General features: G+C 37.4%; 1 protein-coding gene across 2 annotated transcripts in view; it reads right to left on the bottom strand.

Moving 5' to 3' along the window:
* Nucleotides 1-2,588: 2,588 nt before the first annotated feature.
* The window catches only part of OVA6 (Class II aaRS and biotin synthetases superfamily protein), a 29,301-nt gene continuing 10,515 nt past the window's right edge, over nt 2,589-21,374 (bottom strand). The window contains exons 7-11 of one of the 2 annotated variants that reach the window (XM_088721110.2): nt 14,661-14,798; nt 8,881-9,042; nt 3,689-3,888; nt 3,034-3,117; nt 2,589-2,928 (exon numbers count right to left, since the gene is read on the bottom strand). In XM_088721110.2, coding sequence (XP_088577236.2) covers nt 2,787-2,928; nt 3,034-3,117; nt 3,689-3,888; nt 8,881-9,042; nt 14,661-14,798 — 726 coding nt within the window. In that variant the 3' untranslated portion in view covers nt 2,589-2,786. The remainder of the gene's footprint in view (nt 2,929-3,033; nt 3,118-3,688; nt 3,889-8,880; nt 9,043-14,660; nt 14,799-21,374) is intronic. The other variant, XM_008777721.6, reaches the window with a different exon arrangement.

The raw sequence follows: 21,374 nt of genomic DNA, 5'->3' as shown, positions 1-21,374 counted from the left end.
ATTAATTTATTAATTTTTCAATACTCAAAAATGAGTGCAAAAGAGGATATTTATAGGCTTCAGGATCTGTTACGGTGCCTAGGATGTCTAGGTACCACCAGAGTTTTAAAAAAACAAGAAAAAGAACTCCTGAGACACCTAAACTAAGAAATACACCGTACATGACTTTGCAGAATGAAAATCCCTTTCGATGGCATGAATCATGCAGTTCATACCTTCCGACTAGTTGTTATGCCCTTGATACAATGTAAATCCAATTCTAGCCGAATTCGAACTATTACTAATACAAAATTTCACTGCACATGGCCTACTAATGCACCATCCGTTCAATTGACTGTAATGACACATCGTTAGTTTCAACCAATACACCTTCTATTCAGGGACTGAAATGCACAATTTAGCTTCATTTTTTAAAGAAAAATTACAGTGACACCTTTTTAACTTTTCGCAATTCGTACTTATACTTCAAAGCTATTAATTTTTTTAATTAAATCTTAAAGTTTAAAATTTGGTTGTAATGTACCTTCGACGTTCATCTGAGCTTTAATGCCGTTAACCAAAGCATTGAAATGACTAATTTATCTTGAAGGTTATTAGTGTAAAAAAATCAAATTTGGAGAAAATTAGTCGGCGACGCACATGATTAGCCCCTCTTACACCCCTCCATTCCGGCCAGTTACCTGACTTTTTGGAATTTAGTGAGCAAGCTCCATAATGAGATCAGACAAGAGTCCCCAAAAGATTTTTTTCTTTTTCTTCAAGAGACAGAACAAAAGAATGAAAGAATCCGCCCTTCCCCCTAAACTAAACCAAGTCGGATCAAGAAGAAACAAAATAAAGCACCAGAAAAAGAAAACGAACAGGAGAAAAGAAAAGAGGAGGAACAAGGAACGAAGAAGAGATGGAAGCTGAGAAGACCGGCGGAGGGAGGACTTTCTCTTTGTTTTTTCGCAAGGTTATCAAAAAGCAAAGTCCAATTTCCATTAGTTTTCCATCTTTTTTATTTTTTGTTGCAATGAGAGACCAATTGGCCACCTGTTTTTATTAGAGGAGAGAGGGGAAGAATGTGCATCAGGTGGTCTGTCCTTGAATGACAAACCACTTCAAGAATCTATATGACTAAAAAAACTGAAAAAGAAAAGGACAAATCTCCTCGTAGATGGAAAAGGCCATCTGCTGGCACGTGAAGCAAGAAACGAAGCCATCAAGGTGGTAGCCTGGTGGTAAGGGGACGATAGTTCCACTCGAGTTGCTCGGGTTCGAAACGCGCGGGCGTCGATTAAATTAGGAGACCGGATGCCCCACGCTCGGATGGCTCGCTGGCGGATATGCTTTCCTTCCATCTATACCAAGGTAGTGCTGGGGTGACGTACCCACACGTGAGGCGGTGAGCCTAGTGGGGTGAGCTCACGGGTTGAGAAAAGCACGCAAAAATCTGTGACCTGTATCGAACATTTTCTGGTGGAAGGGAGCCCAGTGGAGGCTGCTACGCGCCCACCCCCTCCCCTCCTATTTTTTTTATCAAAAAAAAGCAAGAAACGAAGGATTAAGAGCTAAAATCCAGCGGGCTGCCAAATCTCGTCAAGGATGGGGAAGGCCATCCGCAGGCACGGCATGGAGGACGCAGTGGAAGGTACTGAAGATCAGCTGCAACTTGGAATGCATGGGACAACAACCTGCTGCCACAAGCATCTTGACTTCGAGGGAGAAGTCATGTGATGACCATGCGATCTTATGCCTTTCTGCCAAAAATACTAATCCCTCTTCTAATCTAGGAGGGAAGGACATTTATGAAATATAATTTCTGAAATTATGCCACATGATAATCTCATGTTCACCGATCCTAAAAGAGATGGATCTTTGAGGTACATTGCTACCAAAGGTTTAATTAAAAAAAATTAAAAGTTTTAAAATGCCAGTACAAACCACCAAAAGTTGAAGGAATATCGTTGCAATTTTTTCTTCTTTTAACCTTATCATCTACGTCCAAGCTCCGATTGAGATGATTCAGGCCACATTGAATACCTTACTCAATATTGGATATGGTGGAGATGGTTAATGCTTCAAGTGAAGTCATCTTTCAGACTTACGTGCTTGGGATTGCACCTAATAGGTGAATTTAACCTTTCTTATAAAATATTGACCTTTTGAACATTTGTGAGTCAAATGTCACTTCGTTTCCCCCTTTAGCTGATAATCAAGGAGCCAGTCAAGGATCTTGTAATAGTGAAGGGCTTGAATTCATCCTTCAGCTTGTTCCAGTATAACTTCCAGAGTATCCATAACTTCTGTCTTCAGTGACAAAATAACTTTCGACGAAGGATTTCTAAATGAAATCTACTGGACCTCCATAAATCTTTCTTAAACTATGCTAATATCAACCCATTTGTATCATTAAAACATTTATTATAGTTGCATCTTGCTGATTATCCACCAATAGATATTAGTAAATAATTTAATCATAGATTATATGTTACTATCATGTTGCCCTCTGTAGCCAGATAAGCCTACATGAACTATCAAGCTCTCTAAAAATGACACCGGATAGAACAATGACCAAATGATTAGATCATAAACTCACGTGCCAGTTTCTTAATTTAGTGATACATTATAATCATAAATTTACAAGGACCACCAATACACAGAAATGATCAGATGACTCTAGTTTACATAATTTAAATAAGCAAGAGTCTGAGATGTAAATGAATATTGTTACATGAATACATTGGTGAAATAAGAGGAAAAAATTCTCTTGAGCTAGTGATTGGAAAAGTGATACAGAGAACTTAGTAAGATTTAGCAAAAATTGCAACTTCATCTGCAGGATTACCAGTCATGAAGCATGTCTTCCGCCCCTGGGGCTGCTCAAATGGAAAGCATCTTACCGTTGCACCTGTCTCTTCTTTCACCTTCAACTCCTCCTTATCACTAAAATTTACCAGGAATTATAGCTTTGTTAGTATTACGAGACTCGTTTTTTTTTCCCAATTTCAGTATGGAGAAAGGAAAATTTTGATAACTTCAGTTTCTTACCCAGCTGACCATGGGCCCCTTGCCCATTTTCCTTGGGCAATTACAGCCTTGAGCTCCTCATACGAGTGCACATCCACAATGTTACTGTATACTCATATATTTCCACAATCAGCACAAAAAAAAAAAAAACAGGCTGCCTTTTTAATAAACAACAAACAGGAACGAAGAGTTCTCAATTGATCTTCACATTGCTGTAATTGATGCACAAGACCCTTCATTATGTGCGCGCACACAAAAACCAAAAAAAAAACTTGGATTGCAGACAATATGTCTATTAAGTTTTATGAATAAACATCCAAAGAACTAGAAGATTGGATACAACATTCATTTATATATGCACCTAATATCATGTAGTTTACATATATGATCAACATCTTGTATCACACTGTACTCATCATTCCAGCAGCCATCAGTCAACAATTGTTCCACCAGAATAGATAAACATCAAATGGGTTTTCAAATCTCTGGAAAATAATAGGTATAATACTTTATTTATCAAAAAAGAATGAATGGCATACATTTCATAGAGATGCTGCAATTGAACACGTACTATTCTACTGTTCTTTACTATTGATGGCATATAAGTTGCATATAACTTCCGATTCAAGCAAGTCAACATTTTAAAAGTAATGGACGTCAGAATATTAAGATTTACCTATCGCGGAATGATATAGCCCTCTGTAAAAGTGATGCCTGTATGTCCTCCAACCTGCTCTTCACATGAGATTCTAATTTTGAAGGCTCCATGGATACCCCAAAATCCTTACCAGGCTTTCCCGGGATGTCTCTTCTAGATACAACCACACTCCTGTTAGCAACATCACGAGGTCCAACTTCTATCCTTAAAGGGACACCCTGCAGAACAACAGTTCATTCTCATGAAACTCATGAAACAAAAAGCTAGTATCTCTTTTGTTATGGGTTTGCCTCAACAAATTTTAGTGAAGTTGGCTTGAATCTCATAATATTCTAGCAAAGACTGACGAGGCTGAAATTTTCTTTTAGTTCAGAGCCAAGTTCTTGGCATAAGACTAGCATGCATTGAAGCTCTACTTTTCATCAATGGCCCATTTTCACTAGTTTGCAGATGTATCCAGTTAACAGGAAGAGTTTCAGTAATGTTTAGAGTCTTCATTACCAAGTCACTAGCATCACTGCAGCAAGCAAATGTTCTCACTACTGTAGCAGTATCTTATTTAGGAGCTTTTATGTCTTTTACAGTTTCTCGTTTTATGCTTTAATTCATGGCCAGAACTTCTTTTACTTCAAGGGTCAAGAAGAACTTTTTTTACATTGTTAGAGTTTTGACTCTATATAAAGGCCATAATTCTCTCTTTCAGAGATGATGTTTAAGATGATTTCATTAAACAAAGAAGAAAGCCAAGGTTTGGTTGTTGTCAGCTCCCCTAGTCTTATTCTTTCCTCAAATTTCTCTCTTCTTCTACATTCTACTTTTCTTTCTATTATTCCTTCTTTCTGCTATCTATTTCCCCCAGTTAACAAGTAAGCTCTAATCTGATTATATTTGGATTTATTATCACTTTGTTTTGCACAACTTCATTCATTTTTAAGATCACTAGAAGCCTTGTCATCCATTTTAACCCAACAAAACACTTCAAAAGTTCCTCCCAAAGCTCTAATCCTTCGCTAGATCACATAAGCAGTTCTAACCCCGAGTATTCCACTTCCACATCATAGTCATTACAAGGATGCTTGATGATACTGGAAAATAGGAACACTTGAACATTATAAGATGGCATAAAACAACAATTCAGGAGAGTATAGTCATTGAATCTTGCTTTCTTCCCCTCATAAACCTAGCTTTCACATATTGCAACTATATGACAATAGGGTCAATGATCCAGCTAATCTGCAAGTAGTGTAGTATAGTGCATAAACCAGAGACTTGGGATCGAGTCATACCTTCATTAGGGATGAGAAGTCATGGGAGAGACCACACCTTTCGCTTATCCCATTAACAAATAACAAGAAGACATGCACACATTTAGTTTTCATTAAATCTTTAAAAATTGCAAAATAGCCCATCCAAACTGAAGATAAACTCCATTGATCATAATCTGCAATACTAAGTTCTTAGGGAAAAGAGTCTGTTTGCATATCACACCCAGAATTTGTCAATATTATATAAAAACCTTCCCCTATCGCTATGTAGCATACATGCAGCTGTGCCATTTGACATTTCTAACTGTGCCATTCCTTGGCAAGTTAGTGCTACTTCCTATCTTCTATGCTTGCTTCCATAATTTGTTTTGAGCTATATGCATTTGCTTTTCTTGTTACATGCAGTCCTGAGCTATTTGCTATTATTCTTGTTGTTGAGTGGTATGTGACTGGTCGGTTGGCACGAGCATTATTATCCCATTTCATATTACTCTTATTGTTGAGTTATATGTGATTTGTTGATTGATACAGGTGACCTTGAGCTATTTGTAGTTCATTGTATTGTTGAGCTATGTATTTTTTTTTGAAGTTATTGACTGTGTTGTTGAGCTATTTTACTTGCTTCCAGTAGCCAGATAATCGCTTTTTTGATTTTCCAAAGGCTTTTTTGTTCTGGTTTTATGATTTTCAGCTCTATGATGATGATCCAATTCCATTTATACCTGAGCTCCATGACTGCTATGTCCCATTTTGGGTTTATATATTTCATCTGTTACTGGTTTCCTCTTCCTTTCTGCTACCAAAATATTGGTTTTGACAGCATACCGCTAGGTGTCAACTAAAAACTCCAAGCTTCCTTCTTGTTCAAAGAATCAAAGTGCTTTCAAGGATAGGGGAACTGTTACCCATCCGCTATTTCTTGGTACAAAATAGTAATATATATGTGAACATTGCTTTCAAACTGCGTTTGTATGTATGTATGTATGTATGCATCTTTTCTTGATCTTTGGCGACACAAAGAACTCAGCTTCTTGAGGGCTTTTGGTGTTTTGCCAATAATAGCTTCTAGATTTGATCTAGCGCCTTAGGAACTGGACCTGGGAGCATATTATTTCCTATAATTCTAGCTTCCTTCTTTCATCATGTTTAGTGAACATCACCTTCAAATGGCTAACAGATTGCCTCTTATAATGCCTAGGTCCTATCAATTGGATGATAAGGATTAGAAAAGCATGAATTTATGACTATGGACGTACGGTGATGTTGATTTGTATGATTCATAAATGTATCAATAAGGTTGTGACTTAGCCAAGCTAGATCTTATAATTCTTTTTCCTATATACGAGTAAAATATTGTATTGAAATTACAAAACTTTGCTCTGATTGTGAAATGGTTGTAGGCTGAATGTGAAATGGTAGCAATTGGGTAATCAGCTAAAATGGCTGTATAGACTTTCCATGTTACATTAAACTTCTGTTTGATCTGTATAGATATGTTTGAGTACGGTACACTGGTACTTGAATGATTCAATAGTTTTGTTTTATAATGTGCAATTTTGTTTCATTAAAGTGTTACATTCATGTGAATGCAAATTTGTTGTTTGATTCAATGGTTATAAGTTCCAAGGTTCACCGTACCGATACCAGACCCCGTACCGGTGCCGTAATAGTATAGGCGTACCAAGTATCAGTACGGTACAGTACGTGGTTCGCCAGACATACCGACACTAGCATACCGGTACCGGTACGATACGCCCGGTACCAACTGGTATAGTATCATACCATGGTTATAACACTTGGATAGTTTCTAGCCAAGTGGCAAGTTGGGAGGTAAGCTCCCAACACCATTTCAGGGATGATGGGATAGTCCCAGTTACATGACCAACAAAGTTAGCTGAATTGCAGTTGCAGCTTCCAGTTATAGGTAAGCAAACAATGGAAAGTTACTTGTTGAAACTGCAGTAATAGAAACCCAACATTGGATTTGTAACTCTAAATCTATAGTTCCACCCTAACATAACCCCAAATACATGTAGGTGGGAGTTGTAGGTATCCAAACACTACCTTATTGGAAGAATTCTTCCAAGTCTTCATTCTCCTACCAATCATTTTCCAAACACCTACCCCTATTTCATTTACTTCCACTCCCTATTTTCTTCTAGACTCAGAACCTTCTTTCCTCCCTTATAGATGGACCCAGTTCTTCTTCTTGACTTGTCTTGCTTGCAGAGTCATCATCAACAATGTTATCTCCCAATCATAGCAAAGGTAGACAACATGCAAGAACATGACATCTTTCTTGAAGTGGTGAGATCCTCACCAACCATGATCTCTCTATCAAGGGCTACATCTCCAACAGCCAATGGTTCATGGACTTATGCCATGTCAGTAATTCGCTCAGCTGCAAGCACGCCAATACTTCGACATCTCCTACATCAAGCATTCTCTCAGCATCAACGCCACCGCCGCCACCCACGAGCTCACCAACACCAATTGTGCAGCACTTCTATTCTAGGTCTTCCCCTTGCTTGTCAAATCTTCATTTTGACATTGTTGAGGTCAAGGTCTAGAGCCACAATCACCAAATCGCGCTGCTCATCTTTGCTCAGGACGAGCTCAAGTCTTCAATAGAGGATGTCAAATGAATCCACTGCATCAAAGCCCACTTCCACAAAGTCCTCAAGCTACACCACGACAACATCCATGTGGCCAAGACAATCATCATGCCCTTGTTAGTGCTCACTCAACTCCACCAGCTCATGTTCACTGACCCTGACTGCAAGCACATCTCCTTCCCCAATAGCTCCTTGTTGTCCTCATCATCATTAGAGCCCCTTAGTTTTCATCCAAAACTAGATTGAGAATAGGGGGTGGGTGGCATATCATGATTAAGAGGGTGGCGATGAGGGTGGTCGGAGGGGGATTTGGGGCACGGGGTGGGATTGAGGCAAGAGGCGGGATTTGGGTTGTGGATGAGGGTAGGGGGAGAGGTGTGGTGTTCCCACCGACGAGAGGAGAATGGTTGACTCTGGGGATATATTGGTCAAAAAATATATTAACCATAAAGGTTCCCCTTAATGCCTACAGCAATGATTCTATTAGAGTTCATTGATAGAATTGAAACCCAAGGTTATGGTTGCAGTATAGATAGACTTTCTTTGGGTCAATTTATAAATAGCAATAAGAGGAGATTTTATGAAAAGAAAAATCAAAAGAAAATCATATTATGGAGGTCTCCTACCTATGAATAGATGGACACATATATAGATGGCGGAAACAGTTCTAGTGGGTTAAAATACATAATATGGAGAGGGTGACACTTCCAAATGTCAATAATGTCCCTAGCGATTGGATATTAGTAGCCTGGGATTGAATTCCAACTTCACCCTAATAAACTAGGTGGGCTCTAACCCCTGAGCATAAAAAAAAAAAAGAAGAGAAAAAAGGAAAAGAAAGAAAAAGTATAATGTTGTATAAATTGAAACCTGGATTGTGTCTTAAAACATGCAAGGGCAAATTTCAATAGGTTTAACTGTTTCTAGGCAAAATCTTAGAAAAATATTGTTTGAATTTTGAAACCACCAATTTTATGTTTTCCCTTTTTCCCTTGATGCAATACAAGAGCACCCAAATGTCTGATTTTAGTCTCTATAAATGTCAAATGTGATACATCATATTGTAAACAATATTAGCTTCTACTTGGATGGCCTATCATCAATTTTGCACTATTAAATCCAAAGTCAAATCTCTCTCTCTCTCTCTCTCTCTCTCTCTCTCTCTCTCTCTCTACGTGCATGTGCTGCACGTGCACGTGCATGTGCTGCACGTGCACGTGCATTTGCATGTGCATGTGCTTGTGCGCCATACGCACATATACTGATAAAAATAGGCATTTGATGAAACTTGACATTCAGAACGGAACATCCAAGGCAGCAAAGTGCTTACTTTCATCTCCCAGAAATTGAATTTCCATCCCGGGGTCCTCTGCTCTGAGTCATCAACTTTGACTTTGATTCCTGATGCTTTCAGTACTCTCTCAAGGGAGGCCACAGCATTCAAAACTTTTGTTCTCTCATCTGCTCTCTTCCAAATGGGCACTATTATCACCTGGTGGTATGAGATTTTTTGAAAGAAATTTAGTATCTTATAATTAACACAGAGAGATCAGCCAGTATATATGTATTAAAGCATGATCTTTTGGGGGGGGGGGGGGGGGGGGGGGGGTGGGGGACTGTCTGTTTCTTTCTGTAAAAATTAGCCATGTTTCCAGGGAAGGAAATCAGGTGGCTGATGGGCTTGCAGATGAAGCCACTCATATTCCTCCCAAGTTTTGTAGGTTGGAGAAGTTCCTGTTTGGTCTACAGTCATCTGTACAGGCTAATGCCAACAGGGCTTTTTTTTCCCAGAGAGTAGATTGGGACTTCAGGTCTTTGATTACCAAAACAAATTGAGGTCAAAGCATAGTCAACCGCGGTTCATATTCTTAAGTTCTAACCAACATGCTAGAAAGGCTAAATCCGTCATCACTTTCACCCATTTTGACCAACAAAGTTAATTGGAAATTTCCATGTTTCCAGCTACTAGGCCATAAATATCAGAAGAAAAAAATATGAAAAAAAATATGAACAACGTTAATTGAAAATTTCCTATATGCAGACATGAACATAAATTTTCTAACACATGCTAAATGCATAAATGTACAGATATACAAATTCGTGTAAACATATGCAAGAATTAGTCAAGATCAGCATAGTTGCTAAACCAACTTGACTAATATGAATTGTAAATGGGATATGATATGAAACAAAGGATGGCCCTTCTGAAAAGTTAGATGCAGTGCATATAGTGGCATGATATGCATTTATACTTCTGTCTCATTACATTACAAATTCATCCATATTTTCTTAGGCAGGATATATATCATTCAAGCACTACCCATGTCTCCACAAATACCATTAGGTCTAACGATGTCACAAAATAAGTATCATATGTGAAAAGAGAAAATTTACCATGATAAGTCTTTTATGTTCATGCCGAACAAAGAATATTTTTTAGAGATTAGTAAAAATTTGATAGCATGTCCCAGCATACCCATTTTGGTCGAAGTCACAAGAGGTGATAATTGATCTTTTATTTAATATTGGAAAAGCAAGAGCAATCTCATGAAATCCCTTCTTAGCATGGAACAAGATCCTGTTCCTTGTGCACATTTGTGTGTCCATAACTTGTCATCAAAATCTTGGCTGAAGAATTGCAACGATGATTCAGATGAGGCTTGTTCCACAAATTATGATGATGGGATGAAAAATAGAGTAACCATTCTGGTAACAACAAATGGAATCAACTTCAGGTCTTAGGTTTTAAAGGAAAGATCTTATAAAAGTAGTTAACAGCATCTTATAAGGCAGGAAAAAGGACCATTTTTTAGTTATGAAGTAATCAAAAACAGGTAGGTCAATATCTTTTGAGACAGTTGGTTTTTATTTCCTTAAATTTAAAACCTTTAGTTAATACAGAGTTGTTTATAAGTTTTGTCAAGGAAACATATAAGTCAACAATCAGATTTCAAAAAAAATGTCATGTAATTTTAGGTTTTTATGATAAGGCCCTAAAACCATCAACACTAGGATTTGGAAAGTTCCATGGCTACTGTAATTAGGAGGGATCCATGGAGTTCCAAGTTTTTTAAAGAAATTAACAGCAATCACTAATAAATTTCTCAGTTTCCTCTTTAAGAAACAAACTTATTTTTGCCCTTTCTCATCAAATCATCAATTCGTAACTGTTCTAATTGGAATTCCATTTGTCTCCCTATGGATTCCTAAACCTGCCTTATCCTTACTAATAACCTTTTAACTTTTGAGTTCATCAAATGGTGTCATAGGAACACCTCAACATTTCAAATCGGAGGATTTCCAAACACAAACACTCAATTAAAATGTTTCGACCTTGTGAAATGGTGAATATAATCAGTACAAGATACTTTGAAGCACCCAAAACTAAAAGGGAACAAAAGCCTCTAAATTTTTGTACTCTTTTATATTTGTTTATGAGGACAATAATATATGTATTATTATTTAAAACTCCAGTTCAATAAACCTCGGGCTCCTCCTCAAGTATTAAGGAGTTATGTTTGCTTCCCCTCTTTTCTATGCTCTTATTGCCAACAAATCTACTTGTTTACCTTCTACAATCTTTAGATGTAATCCATCTCCACATGCTAAATGTTCAGTTCTAGTGAGATTTGTAATATGAATACCTTTACGCTTTGCAGAGATGTAAGAGGCCATTCTAGGATTCCATTTCTTAGTACCATAACCAAAATGAACTCCTGCTTCCATCATCTCTTCCAAATTAATGTTCCAATATCTTCTTGTCATTTTTCCCCAGACTTCCTTTTTTTTAACAAACAGACGAGTTACCCTGAAATAAATAATTGTTCCGATGGAACCTTCTATGGGAGATTGATAGTTGATACACGACCCAAACCATTAATTTTTTTTAATTATTTATTTTATTTATTACCAATTTAATTACTTATTTTATTTTTTACCAAATCAATAATCGGACCAGATAATTGAAAGATAGTTAAAGTGAAAGGAAAGAATCTGCTCTTAGGAATCTTAAATCGTGTAAATGATTGTTCTGATGTCTCATGGAAATTTGTCTCATGGAATTTGTTTTGGACATTAGAACAAAATAATTCTCCATGATGTAACAAAATATCTCTTATTTCCAACTCAAATAGATTCTTTCTTTTGATTTCCAAATGAATGTTCTTGTCTTGCCTTAAACAGTGTACTAATTTTTGGAATCCGGTAACAACAGGTATAATCCCTCCCAGAACAACGTTCTCTTCAGGCCTTTCAACCAATCAATACGACCTCGTAAAGCAGCTTTTGCTAAAACTCGAACGGTTTCTTGAAAACTTGCTTCGGATATGAACCTTTGAGTATTTAGAGATGCCCTCGTTATTCCCAATAAGATTGCCCGATAACAGTCGCTTCGTCCAAAGCACGCCCTGCTCGTTCCGCTCGCAAAAAGCCAATTAATTCTCCAGGTAAAAAAACATTAAACATTCCATCTTCTGAAACCAACACTTTTGATGTTACTTTACGTACAATAATTTCTATATGTCTATTATGGATCTGTACCCCCTGGGATCGATAAACCTTTTGGATCTTATTAACCAAAGAGATACGACTTTGGGCTATGGTTAGCTCAGCTCCAATCAAGAATCCCCAGGGGATTCCAAGAATTCTTTGTATACGTTCGTTCCAACCTTCAACTCTCCTTTCTAGGTTCATCGATATTGAATCAATCGAACGCACTTCTAAGATTTGTTCCACTTTTGGAAGACCTTGCATTATGTCACCAGATCTCAATTTTTCATATATAAATGTAACTAATGTATCTCCTTCGTAAAGGATTTCTGTATAATGGCTATGAACAGTTGCTCCTGGAGTGGCCAAATAGGGTTTAGCTGATCTTATAACTAAGAAGTCAACATGAACAATTAAAATTTGACCAAATTTTTTTACGTGTGATTCGTATTTGAATAGACATACATTTTTACAAATAAATTGTCCAAGGTTAATTATTGTAGATGTCTCCTCACAATAACCATGATGGAGAAAGCACCAATTCAAATGGAATGGATTCAAAATTATGTTACCGCAGGGATTGGGATTATAAATCCTCCTATTTTCATGTATTAAACAGTATTTAAGTACTTGGAAAATCTATTTAAAATTGTCAAGTAGCAAATATTTTCTTTAACAAGATATGATTATGATTTATTAAATAGTAAGATGAAAAAAATTCGCTATTTTAGGGACAATAGTCCCTAAGGGACCCAGCAAATCCTTAATTTGGATTATGTGATCTAATTCTTTTGTCACATTGTTATATTTCGTGCCTCATATTTCTCTTTTTGAAAGTGGCCAATCATTGCCAGTTTCCACCATTCATGAATCAAATCAAATGCATCCATTCACCAAAACAAAGTACAATATGTATTTTAACTTGAGTCCTTGCGGAGACATAATCATCATAGACCAATTTACTCCAGCCCCCCAAACCCCGCCCCTCCCCCCTTTTTCCTTCCCTTTTTCTCCTTTTCTAGCTCTACCTTTCTCTGGGAAAAGGGTCGGGAGTTCATCTTCTCTGTACCATCTAAGCCAGCAAATTCTAACCTTCAAACCTATGTTACTTGGGCACTTCATTTTTAAATTGTCTCAATATGTCTACACTTATGGACTTTTGAACACGACACGACACAGCTGGACACTCCACTTTTAAGTGTCCTACTAATGTTAGCAAGAAGTGTTCGACACTTGACACGACACAACCATCTGGTTTGAGGCGTATCGAACCATACAAATGGGGAAGTTAGAAACAAGGACAAAACAATACAGAGTAGTATCGACATGAACTAGACGGTTCAAAGCAGTACTGAGGCAAACCAAGATACAAGCCATGGTTCAACCCGGTTTCACCCAAAAATGGCCTCCCCTGGTGAATAAAATAGGTGGGAGGCTAAGAAGATCTCCCTTGTCTTCTCAGCCCCTCCCACACCCTTTCTCTAAAAAATTGTGAAAAATCACTGTAGCAGCTAAATTGCACCGGATCTAAGCCAGATCCAATGTAAAAACAAGTAATGGTCCTCTCCCTCTCTTTCTCCTTTTTATCCATTTTAAGGTCGAAAATCATCAAAAAAATGAGAAAATAAGGGAAATCAGGCCAAAATATTTTATTTTTGGCACGATTCCACGATGTGATGTAAATCTATGGATCATCTACATAATGCTGCCAAAAAGATTTTTCGTTAAGACCCAATTATGATGTTTAGACTTTTGTACCCAATCTATAAGAAACAAAGGGATCCTTTCTGATCCAAAACTTAATGAAACACCTAAATGGAATTAATGACTGCAGAATTTTATTATATTTTTTGAACTTTAATCAATTACCTTCTTGAAATTTAAAAGTAAAAAAAATGCTGTTTACTTTATTGGGCACTATCCATAAGTACACAAGTTAAATGTTCATGAATTTTAAATGGAAAACTCTTTCCCCATGCAAACAAAGCTAATCATCATTCATCATCCAACAAAAGAGTTATTAGAAATTCCCATTCTTCCACCAACAAGGTATTAATGTGAATTCAATGTTAAAACCACAATATAATCAATGGAACCGTGTATTAGTTTTGCAAACAATCTAATTGACTCACAGCTATGATTCTTTGGTCCTGTGACCATCATATGTTGGTGCATTAATATACGTATCTCGGTCATGTTAAAAGTTCATTTTGTCTCATACTTCGTTCCAAGATTACCCACAGTAATGCACTTAAAACTTCACAAATATAATTGTCTGGTGACCTGCTAGAACTTGGGTTACCTAGTTACCAGCGCTTACTGGACCATTATAATCTTGGCTAATTGCTAGATCCCACCAGATACTTATTAGCCTCTCTGATACCCGTCCATTGTTGGAATATTCCTTTATTAGCTTAGCATTTCCAATCCAGACAAAAAAGAAAAAATGCTATATAAGTACGATATAGAGTGAAATCAAAGAACATGTTAGCTTGATATGTTTTAGCTTATAGGCATATAAACTTATCATGAATTTGTCTAAGTACTTGTCAGAAGAAATACAAAAGAATACTGATACGAATATAGACAACTTTATCCCCAAACCCTTAAGGGAAAACATACTTGTATTGGTGCTATTCTGGGAGGAAGCATTAGGCCAGCATCATCTCCATGAGTCATGATAATACCGCCAATGAATCTGGTGCTAACAGCCCATGAAGTCTGCCATACATGTTGCCTTTGTCCATTTTCATCAGTAAACTGCAAGTTGCACAAGTAAAACATGTAAGTTCACACAAGAAAATAATTAATGCAATAACTAAAACAAACTAGGAAAACGTAAGTATGAATTCATCATGGCTATACATATTGATTAGGCTTGTAAATATCTAACCATATCAAGCCACAAAATGCATAGATCTGGTTTACAGATACTCATTTTTATGCAATCTGCAAAAAGGTTTCTGACCCAGGCATAGAAATATAAAATTTGCAAGCACAGACAAATATCAGACATGACATCTAACTCAGCTCCATACACTGATAGAAACCACAGCAATCAAGTAAAATTCTTTATTAAGTACCCAACTCAGTGTATTTGCATATGTCTATGACAGAATACTCAGGCCAGGGACAAGAAACCAAGGTTTCAAGACAATAGGGCCCAACTGTACATTCGACAAAACTTTAACAAGTAAACTAGACTTTAGTTAGAAGAAAATCCCACTTTAGTTCTTCAGAATGTAGCAGACCCAAATATGCTTGATGATGAAGCTTTTAAAGTTTGAAGGACTAACCAGTATTAGCTTGAAATGGCTCATAGTAGCATCTGACACATGCTATGCACATGTCTTTCCATAAAAGAAAGAGAGGAAGAAAAGAGGAGAAAGGGGGATTTAGTCTCTCCCTTGACATAGGCCATGCTCTCAGAATGCAAGTCCCCAAAAATAGGATGATCCTTCATGTGGTCCCTACCCTGCCCCAGCAAAATAGAGAAAAAAGAGACAGCTCTTTCTATTAAATATCGCAATTAGACTTTGGGGGGCTGTGTCTTCACCTGCCCAACTTACAGCATTTTCTTTGTACTAGTTCAAGCATGTGCCATGCATGCGATGCAAAATATGAGGAATGCCCATAACAAAGATTATTAGGTAATAAATATCACTTAACAGAATGTGGTTTAATTTTGTATAATATAGAGCAAAATGAAATATATGAAGAGAAAGATGTTACTTTGTACAAAGAACAAGTGAAAACCTTCTCGTAGTTACAATGCACTGACTGCTTCAAAAACTGGAATTATAACAATAAACTCATGAATAAGCAACGAAAAGACTATTTCAAATAATGGGGTAAAGCAAGAGTAAACTAGCTGATATCTAGATATGAAGAGTTTAGATCTTCTCAAACTTGTAGCTAAACTGGAGAGGTCCGGTTCAAATCACGCACCATAAATATATTGCGTGACAATGGTTAAAATGAAAAAATTGGAAGTAAGTTCAGGCATAGGATGCGGGACTACGATACAACTCTACATTTTTTGGACTCAATTTCTTATCATTCTTGATGCCAAAATTTAACCATGACTTATAAGATATTTTCAGTCATAGAGCAAATGAACCCTACAAAAGATAGCACCAACAGTTCACTAATTCCATAGAAGACATGCACGATCAGTAAATAACTAAAGCTCCATCAGCACCAACCTTCATTTCATCACCACGGGCAAAAAATATTTTCTTTCACCTCTTATCATCATCAATTTCACCTTGTAATCATCAGTATTATTTTTTTCAAGTTACCACAACTTGCCTGAACAAATCAAAACAAGATAAGTATTGAAGCCAATCAATTCGCTGATATGAAGGATTATCAAGATGAAGCAGATATTAAAGAAACCTCATGGACACATAGCCTTATCACTCGTCACTATCTTGCTACTACCTTTACCTAAAAAATGGCAGATCAAAGATTCACTAAAGCAGAGGCTGCAAGAAAAGTTGATGAGAAACCTATTCATTTTTTCTCTCTAATTATTCTATTATAAAAAGAAGATGAAATAATTACAATGGATTAACTTATGTTATCACTTAGTTTATGAATTTTATCCCTGACAATGTCCAGTCTATGATGACATTACCTTATTTTTAGTAGAGGACAAAGAAAACTTAGTCTCCTAATGAACTAATATATGATTTGGCAAAGTTGCAAGCCTTATAAACGTTAGAAACAAGATTTCAGATATAAAATGAATTGATAAGTACAATAAGTTAGCAAAATTTCTCACCCAAGTTTTAGTATTGAAATTAAATCTTTCAGCATTATTAGCTTCTGTGTCTTTGATGTTCCATTCTTGTATTATATACAAATATAAGAAAACAACCCAACCAGTAATTCAATCATCCATTATTCTTCAGGTATAAGAATATTTCAAAGCCTCGGGATTGACCGTCCATCCATACATATCATCTAAGCAAAATTACTTTAGATATCTATTAATCAATTAATTACATTCCATACATTCTAATTCTTTCATATGAGTTATATCTAAGCTAAAGTACACAGATTCGATCCATAGTGCTTTTGTTGACGATGAGGATAATCCTATGATCGGATGGCTTGTGGGCCAGCAACAATAGCCGAAACTTGATAAGCGAGGATCACCTCCACGACAAGCCAGTTTCATAGCCAGCGAGACTAGGATTGATACAGGGCAATAGGCAGATCGCAATATTCCACGCAACCTTCTAACTGATCAGCCACGGCCACAGGGGTCACTAAGGTGCTCATCACATGACTCCTTGTCCAAGACATTCTCTTAGAGATATGATCAAGAATGTTAAAAACGAGGCACTTCGCTTTCCGGTCGACTCAGTCCGGATAAAAACATCCATCCTCGTAACATAGCCAAGTAGAGAGGGGCATGAAAAGTAAGCAGGCAAAGAGGGGCACAAAGAGTAAGCAAACAGAGAGAGGCACGAAAGGTAAGCATGCACCTGCTCGGCACACTAAAAAAGAAAAACAAAATGCACCTACAGCCCCATAAAGTGTAGAGGAGCTAGTTCATTCAGATTCAAAGAGCAAAAGCAGCAGTTCTGATGGCCATGGATCTACTGGCCAGAGAGAAAATGGAGGATATGAGACTACTGTTTATGAGACAGCCGCAGGGTAGTCTTCGACTCATCAGTGAGTCCTAGTTTACATATGCTATACAGGATAGGGAACACGGTACACGATCTAGTAGAGCCCGCAATAATACGATTGCATAAAGAAGACGAGCTCCTCGAGGTCATTCAGGAGGGCACAAAGCAGCTGCAGATGAACTCGCATGTGGAGTAGAATCCATAGACATATCAAATTCTGAGTCGTACACTGGATCCTATTATCCGCAGCCACATGCAGCCTATGACCATACAGATACGGATATGAATATGGTGTGTCTAAGGCATCGTCTTCCAGTGGCCACTATCTTATACCGTCGGAGCATCTTATGGATCGAATTTTATTGTCGGCTTATTTGGATGAACCCCTTCACAGCTGTATTATGAAATAGAGGATACCTCTCAGAACCAAAGCTTCAGCAAGAGATTCAAGAGTACTTATAACCCAGAGCACGTTCCTTATGGGATGAACAAACAAGACTACAATATTGCTTGGTTAGAGGAGTAGGTTGATATGCCTCCAGACTATGTCAATGATCAAAATATCTATGAGGCATCGCTACTCGACGAAATTTTAGATATCGGTATGTATATTGTACTGTAAATATATATAATTGATTGTATTATGCTATATTTTTATCTCACTAGTTGATTTTAAGATATTTTATGTTGCTTCTTGTAGAATACATCTCACTAATCATTTTATGTTTTATATAACTTTAAAACAACAAAATGCATCATTTAGGTTAAACTGGAATCATAAAAACATCAAAAAATATCAAAAAAATATCAAATTATACTTAAAATCACTAAAAAAGTTGAAAAAAATTGATTATAATTAATTAAACTTGAGACCAATATGGGTCTCGATACCGGTTCAGCATACCTTGATATATACCAATATCTAGAATCTTATCAAGTGGCGATGTCTCTCGTAGATATCCAAATCATTAACATAATCAAAAGGCGCATCAACCCACTCCTCTAACCAACCAATATTGTATCATGTACGCTCAAATCATAAGAAATGCACTCCGAGTTATATCCAGTCTCAGATCTCTTACTGAAACTTTGCCTCTGAGAGGTATCCTCTAGCTGATAATATGGCTATGGAGGAGCCTATCCGAATATGCCGGCAGCAAAATTCTATATGTAAGATGCTCTAGGCTGCGTAGGATAATAGTCACGAAAAGACGATGTCTCAAACGCACCATATCCATATCTGTTTGAGTCATAAGCTATCTATAGCTGTGGATTATAAGAAACAATATATGACTCGAAACCTAATACATATATGGATCCTACTCCACATGCGAGGTCATGTTCCGCATGTATCTTCCTGAATGACCTCAAGAAGTTCGTCTCTTATATGTAATCGTATCCTCAGGCTCTGCCTACTCATGCATCGTAGCCTTTATCCTGTGTGGCATACATAAATGGGAACTCACCCATGAATCGAAGACCATCCTACGGTTGTCACATAAATATTGATCTAGTGTCCTCCACTCCCTCTCTGGCCACCAAATCTATAATCACTTGAACTGTCATCGCTACTCTTTCTAGTCTCTAAATCTGAGTGAACAGACTCCTCAATGCTCTCCATCGAGGTTGTAATTGCCTTCTCTTTTTCTTTTTTGCTGCGCTGAGCAGTTACCTGCTTTTCCTTTATGTCCCTCTCTACTTGGCTATTATGGGAGGATGGATGTCGCTCTCTTGACTAAATCGATCGGATAGCATGGTGGCCTCATCTAAGCAACTCTCAATCATCACCGGGAGGATGTCATTTTGACCAAAAGATGAAGTTTGTTTTAGTCCTCCAAATGAGTCTATTCGTCGTAGGTCCTTCCACAAGGGCCAAAGTGAACCCAAACTCTTGTGTAGGCTTTTTTCTTTATATCCATATGGCCAAAACTAGATATATAGCTAGGATACACTAGGCACGATTCTAGCTTCCATACTTTGATCAAGTAGCTGAAGTCGTAGTTCTGATCATGTGCTTTGCCTCCGATCGTTCAAACATCTCGAAAAGAGAGGAGATCGAATGCAGGAGGTTCTGAACATTAGACTAATTAGAAAGTTGTTTCTATTTAGTGGAAGCATCTATCTTATTTGATAGAAGTCCCCACTTTGTTCTATTGACAACAGTCCCTGTCAAGAAGAATAGGCAAATCTGTTGCTGTGTTGATTTTTTAGACCTAAATAAAGCTTGTCTGAAAGATGACTTCCCTTTGCCAAACATGGATTGCTCATAGACACAACAACTGGACATGAGATGTTCTCATTCATGGATGCATATAGCAGCTACAACCAAATCAAGATAATAGGATTTACATAAGGAAAAGCATTTGCCATTCGTTGGTTATTAGGGGCATCCCGAAAACATTTGGGTCGAAATATGGCTTTCAAATTAAGTTCTGAATTAGAAGATGGTGGGTGTTTCAGGTCCACTCTGCTCGACTTTAGCTCGACTCCATATCAATCACTAAATTCAATTTCAATTATTGTGCTTGCACGAGATTTTTTTTTTCATTGGATTGGATGCACTCTACTCCAATCAATGTCTTTCTTGAACATGAGACTGCACGGAAATGGCTAATCAATTTGTCTCGTAGAATGATACACCCCCCTCTCTTTATTATTGCAGGAGCAACCAAGTAGGAATAGATATACATGTAGGTACACATTTCTGTGTTCCTCTGTCAAGCTATCCAATGGATGCGGAAAAGACTACCTTCATAACTCCAAAAAGTAACTTATATTATACAGTGATGCCTTTGGTTTAAAGAATGTCGGTGCTACTTATTCCATCCATCATAGAATAAAAATCTATAAATAGAGGAGTCGGCAAACAAGCATCGTTGCTTTAGGTCCAATTTCTACTACTTGGCTTAATGCACTATCCAGATCTCGAGTCATTGGAATTTATTTTGCTTGCTTTCCGCTCTATTATATTATAAGTATTCCCTGGTCAAATTGACCTGGAATCAATCAGTAGTACGTCCCCCGCTTGATTGGCAAAGGAAAGCCGGAATTTTGAAACTGGAATTTCGATAGGGATGATTCACATCCAAAAATGCTGGACTAACGAGACTTCTTCCCCAACGCTTTAATGCAGCAATAATAGAACGCATCGGCTGCGCACAGCTACGCATGGAAGACAGTCAACTTTACTGAAAGAACCACCAGTATTGGGTGCAGCACCTACATTTTATTGCATTCTCATTCCTTTCCTTGGTCTTTCGTTCCATCATATTCCTACTAAATTATCCAATTACAATGTATTAACCGCTAATGCACCTTTCTTTTATCAAATTTCAGGGCACGGTCTAATCATCAGGGTAGTATTTTATCATGGTGTCAGATCCCATTTTTTAATGGATTCCTTCTTTGTTACCGAGGTAGACCCAAAGCCATAATGTCTCAAAACGAAGAGACTATAAAGAAACTTTTCTTTTTTCCTTTGTCTCGAACTTCATGAAGAACAACATTTTTATCTCTCCTACAAAAAAGTGAGGCTGCTCCCCAATTGTACACTCCATTCTACGAACCCTTGATTCTGAACTTTGTTCGCGAAGGAACTGGACTTTTGATGCGCAAGCCCTTTTCTATGTGTTGCTTTACCCTGGAAGGAAAATAAGCTTTGCTCTTTTGAGCGTTGGGTACTCCCGAAATTTCA

The sequence above is a fragment of the Phoenix dactylifera genome, chromosome 1 (assembly GCF_051530095.1).
Source record: "Phoenix dactylifera cultivar Ajwa chromosome 1, Ajwa_hap1_PhDact_Kaust_v1.1, whole genome shotgun sequence".
NCBI lineage: Eukaryota > Viridiplantae > Streptophyta > Magnoliopsida > Arecales > Arecaceae > Phoenix > Phoenix dactylifera.
The sequence above is the reverse complement of the archived record's forward strand: the minus strand, read 5'-3'. Positions and strand labels throughout refer to the sequence as shown.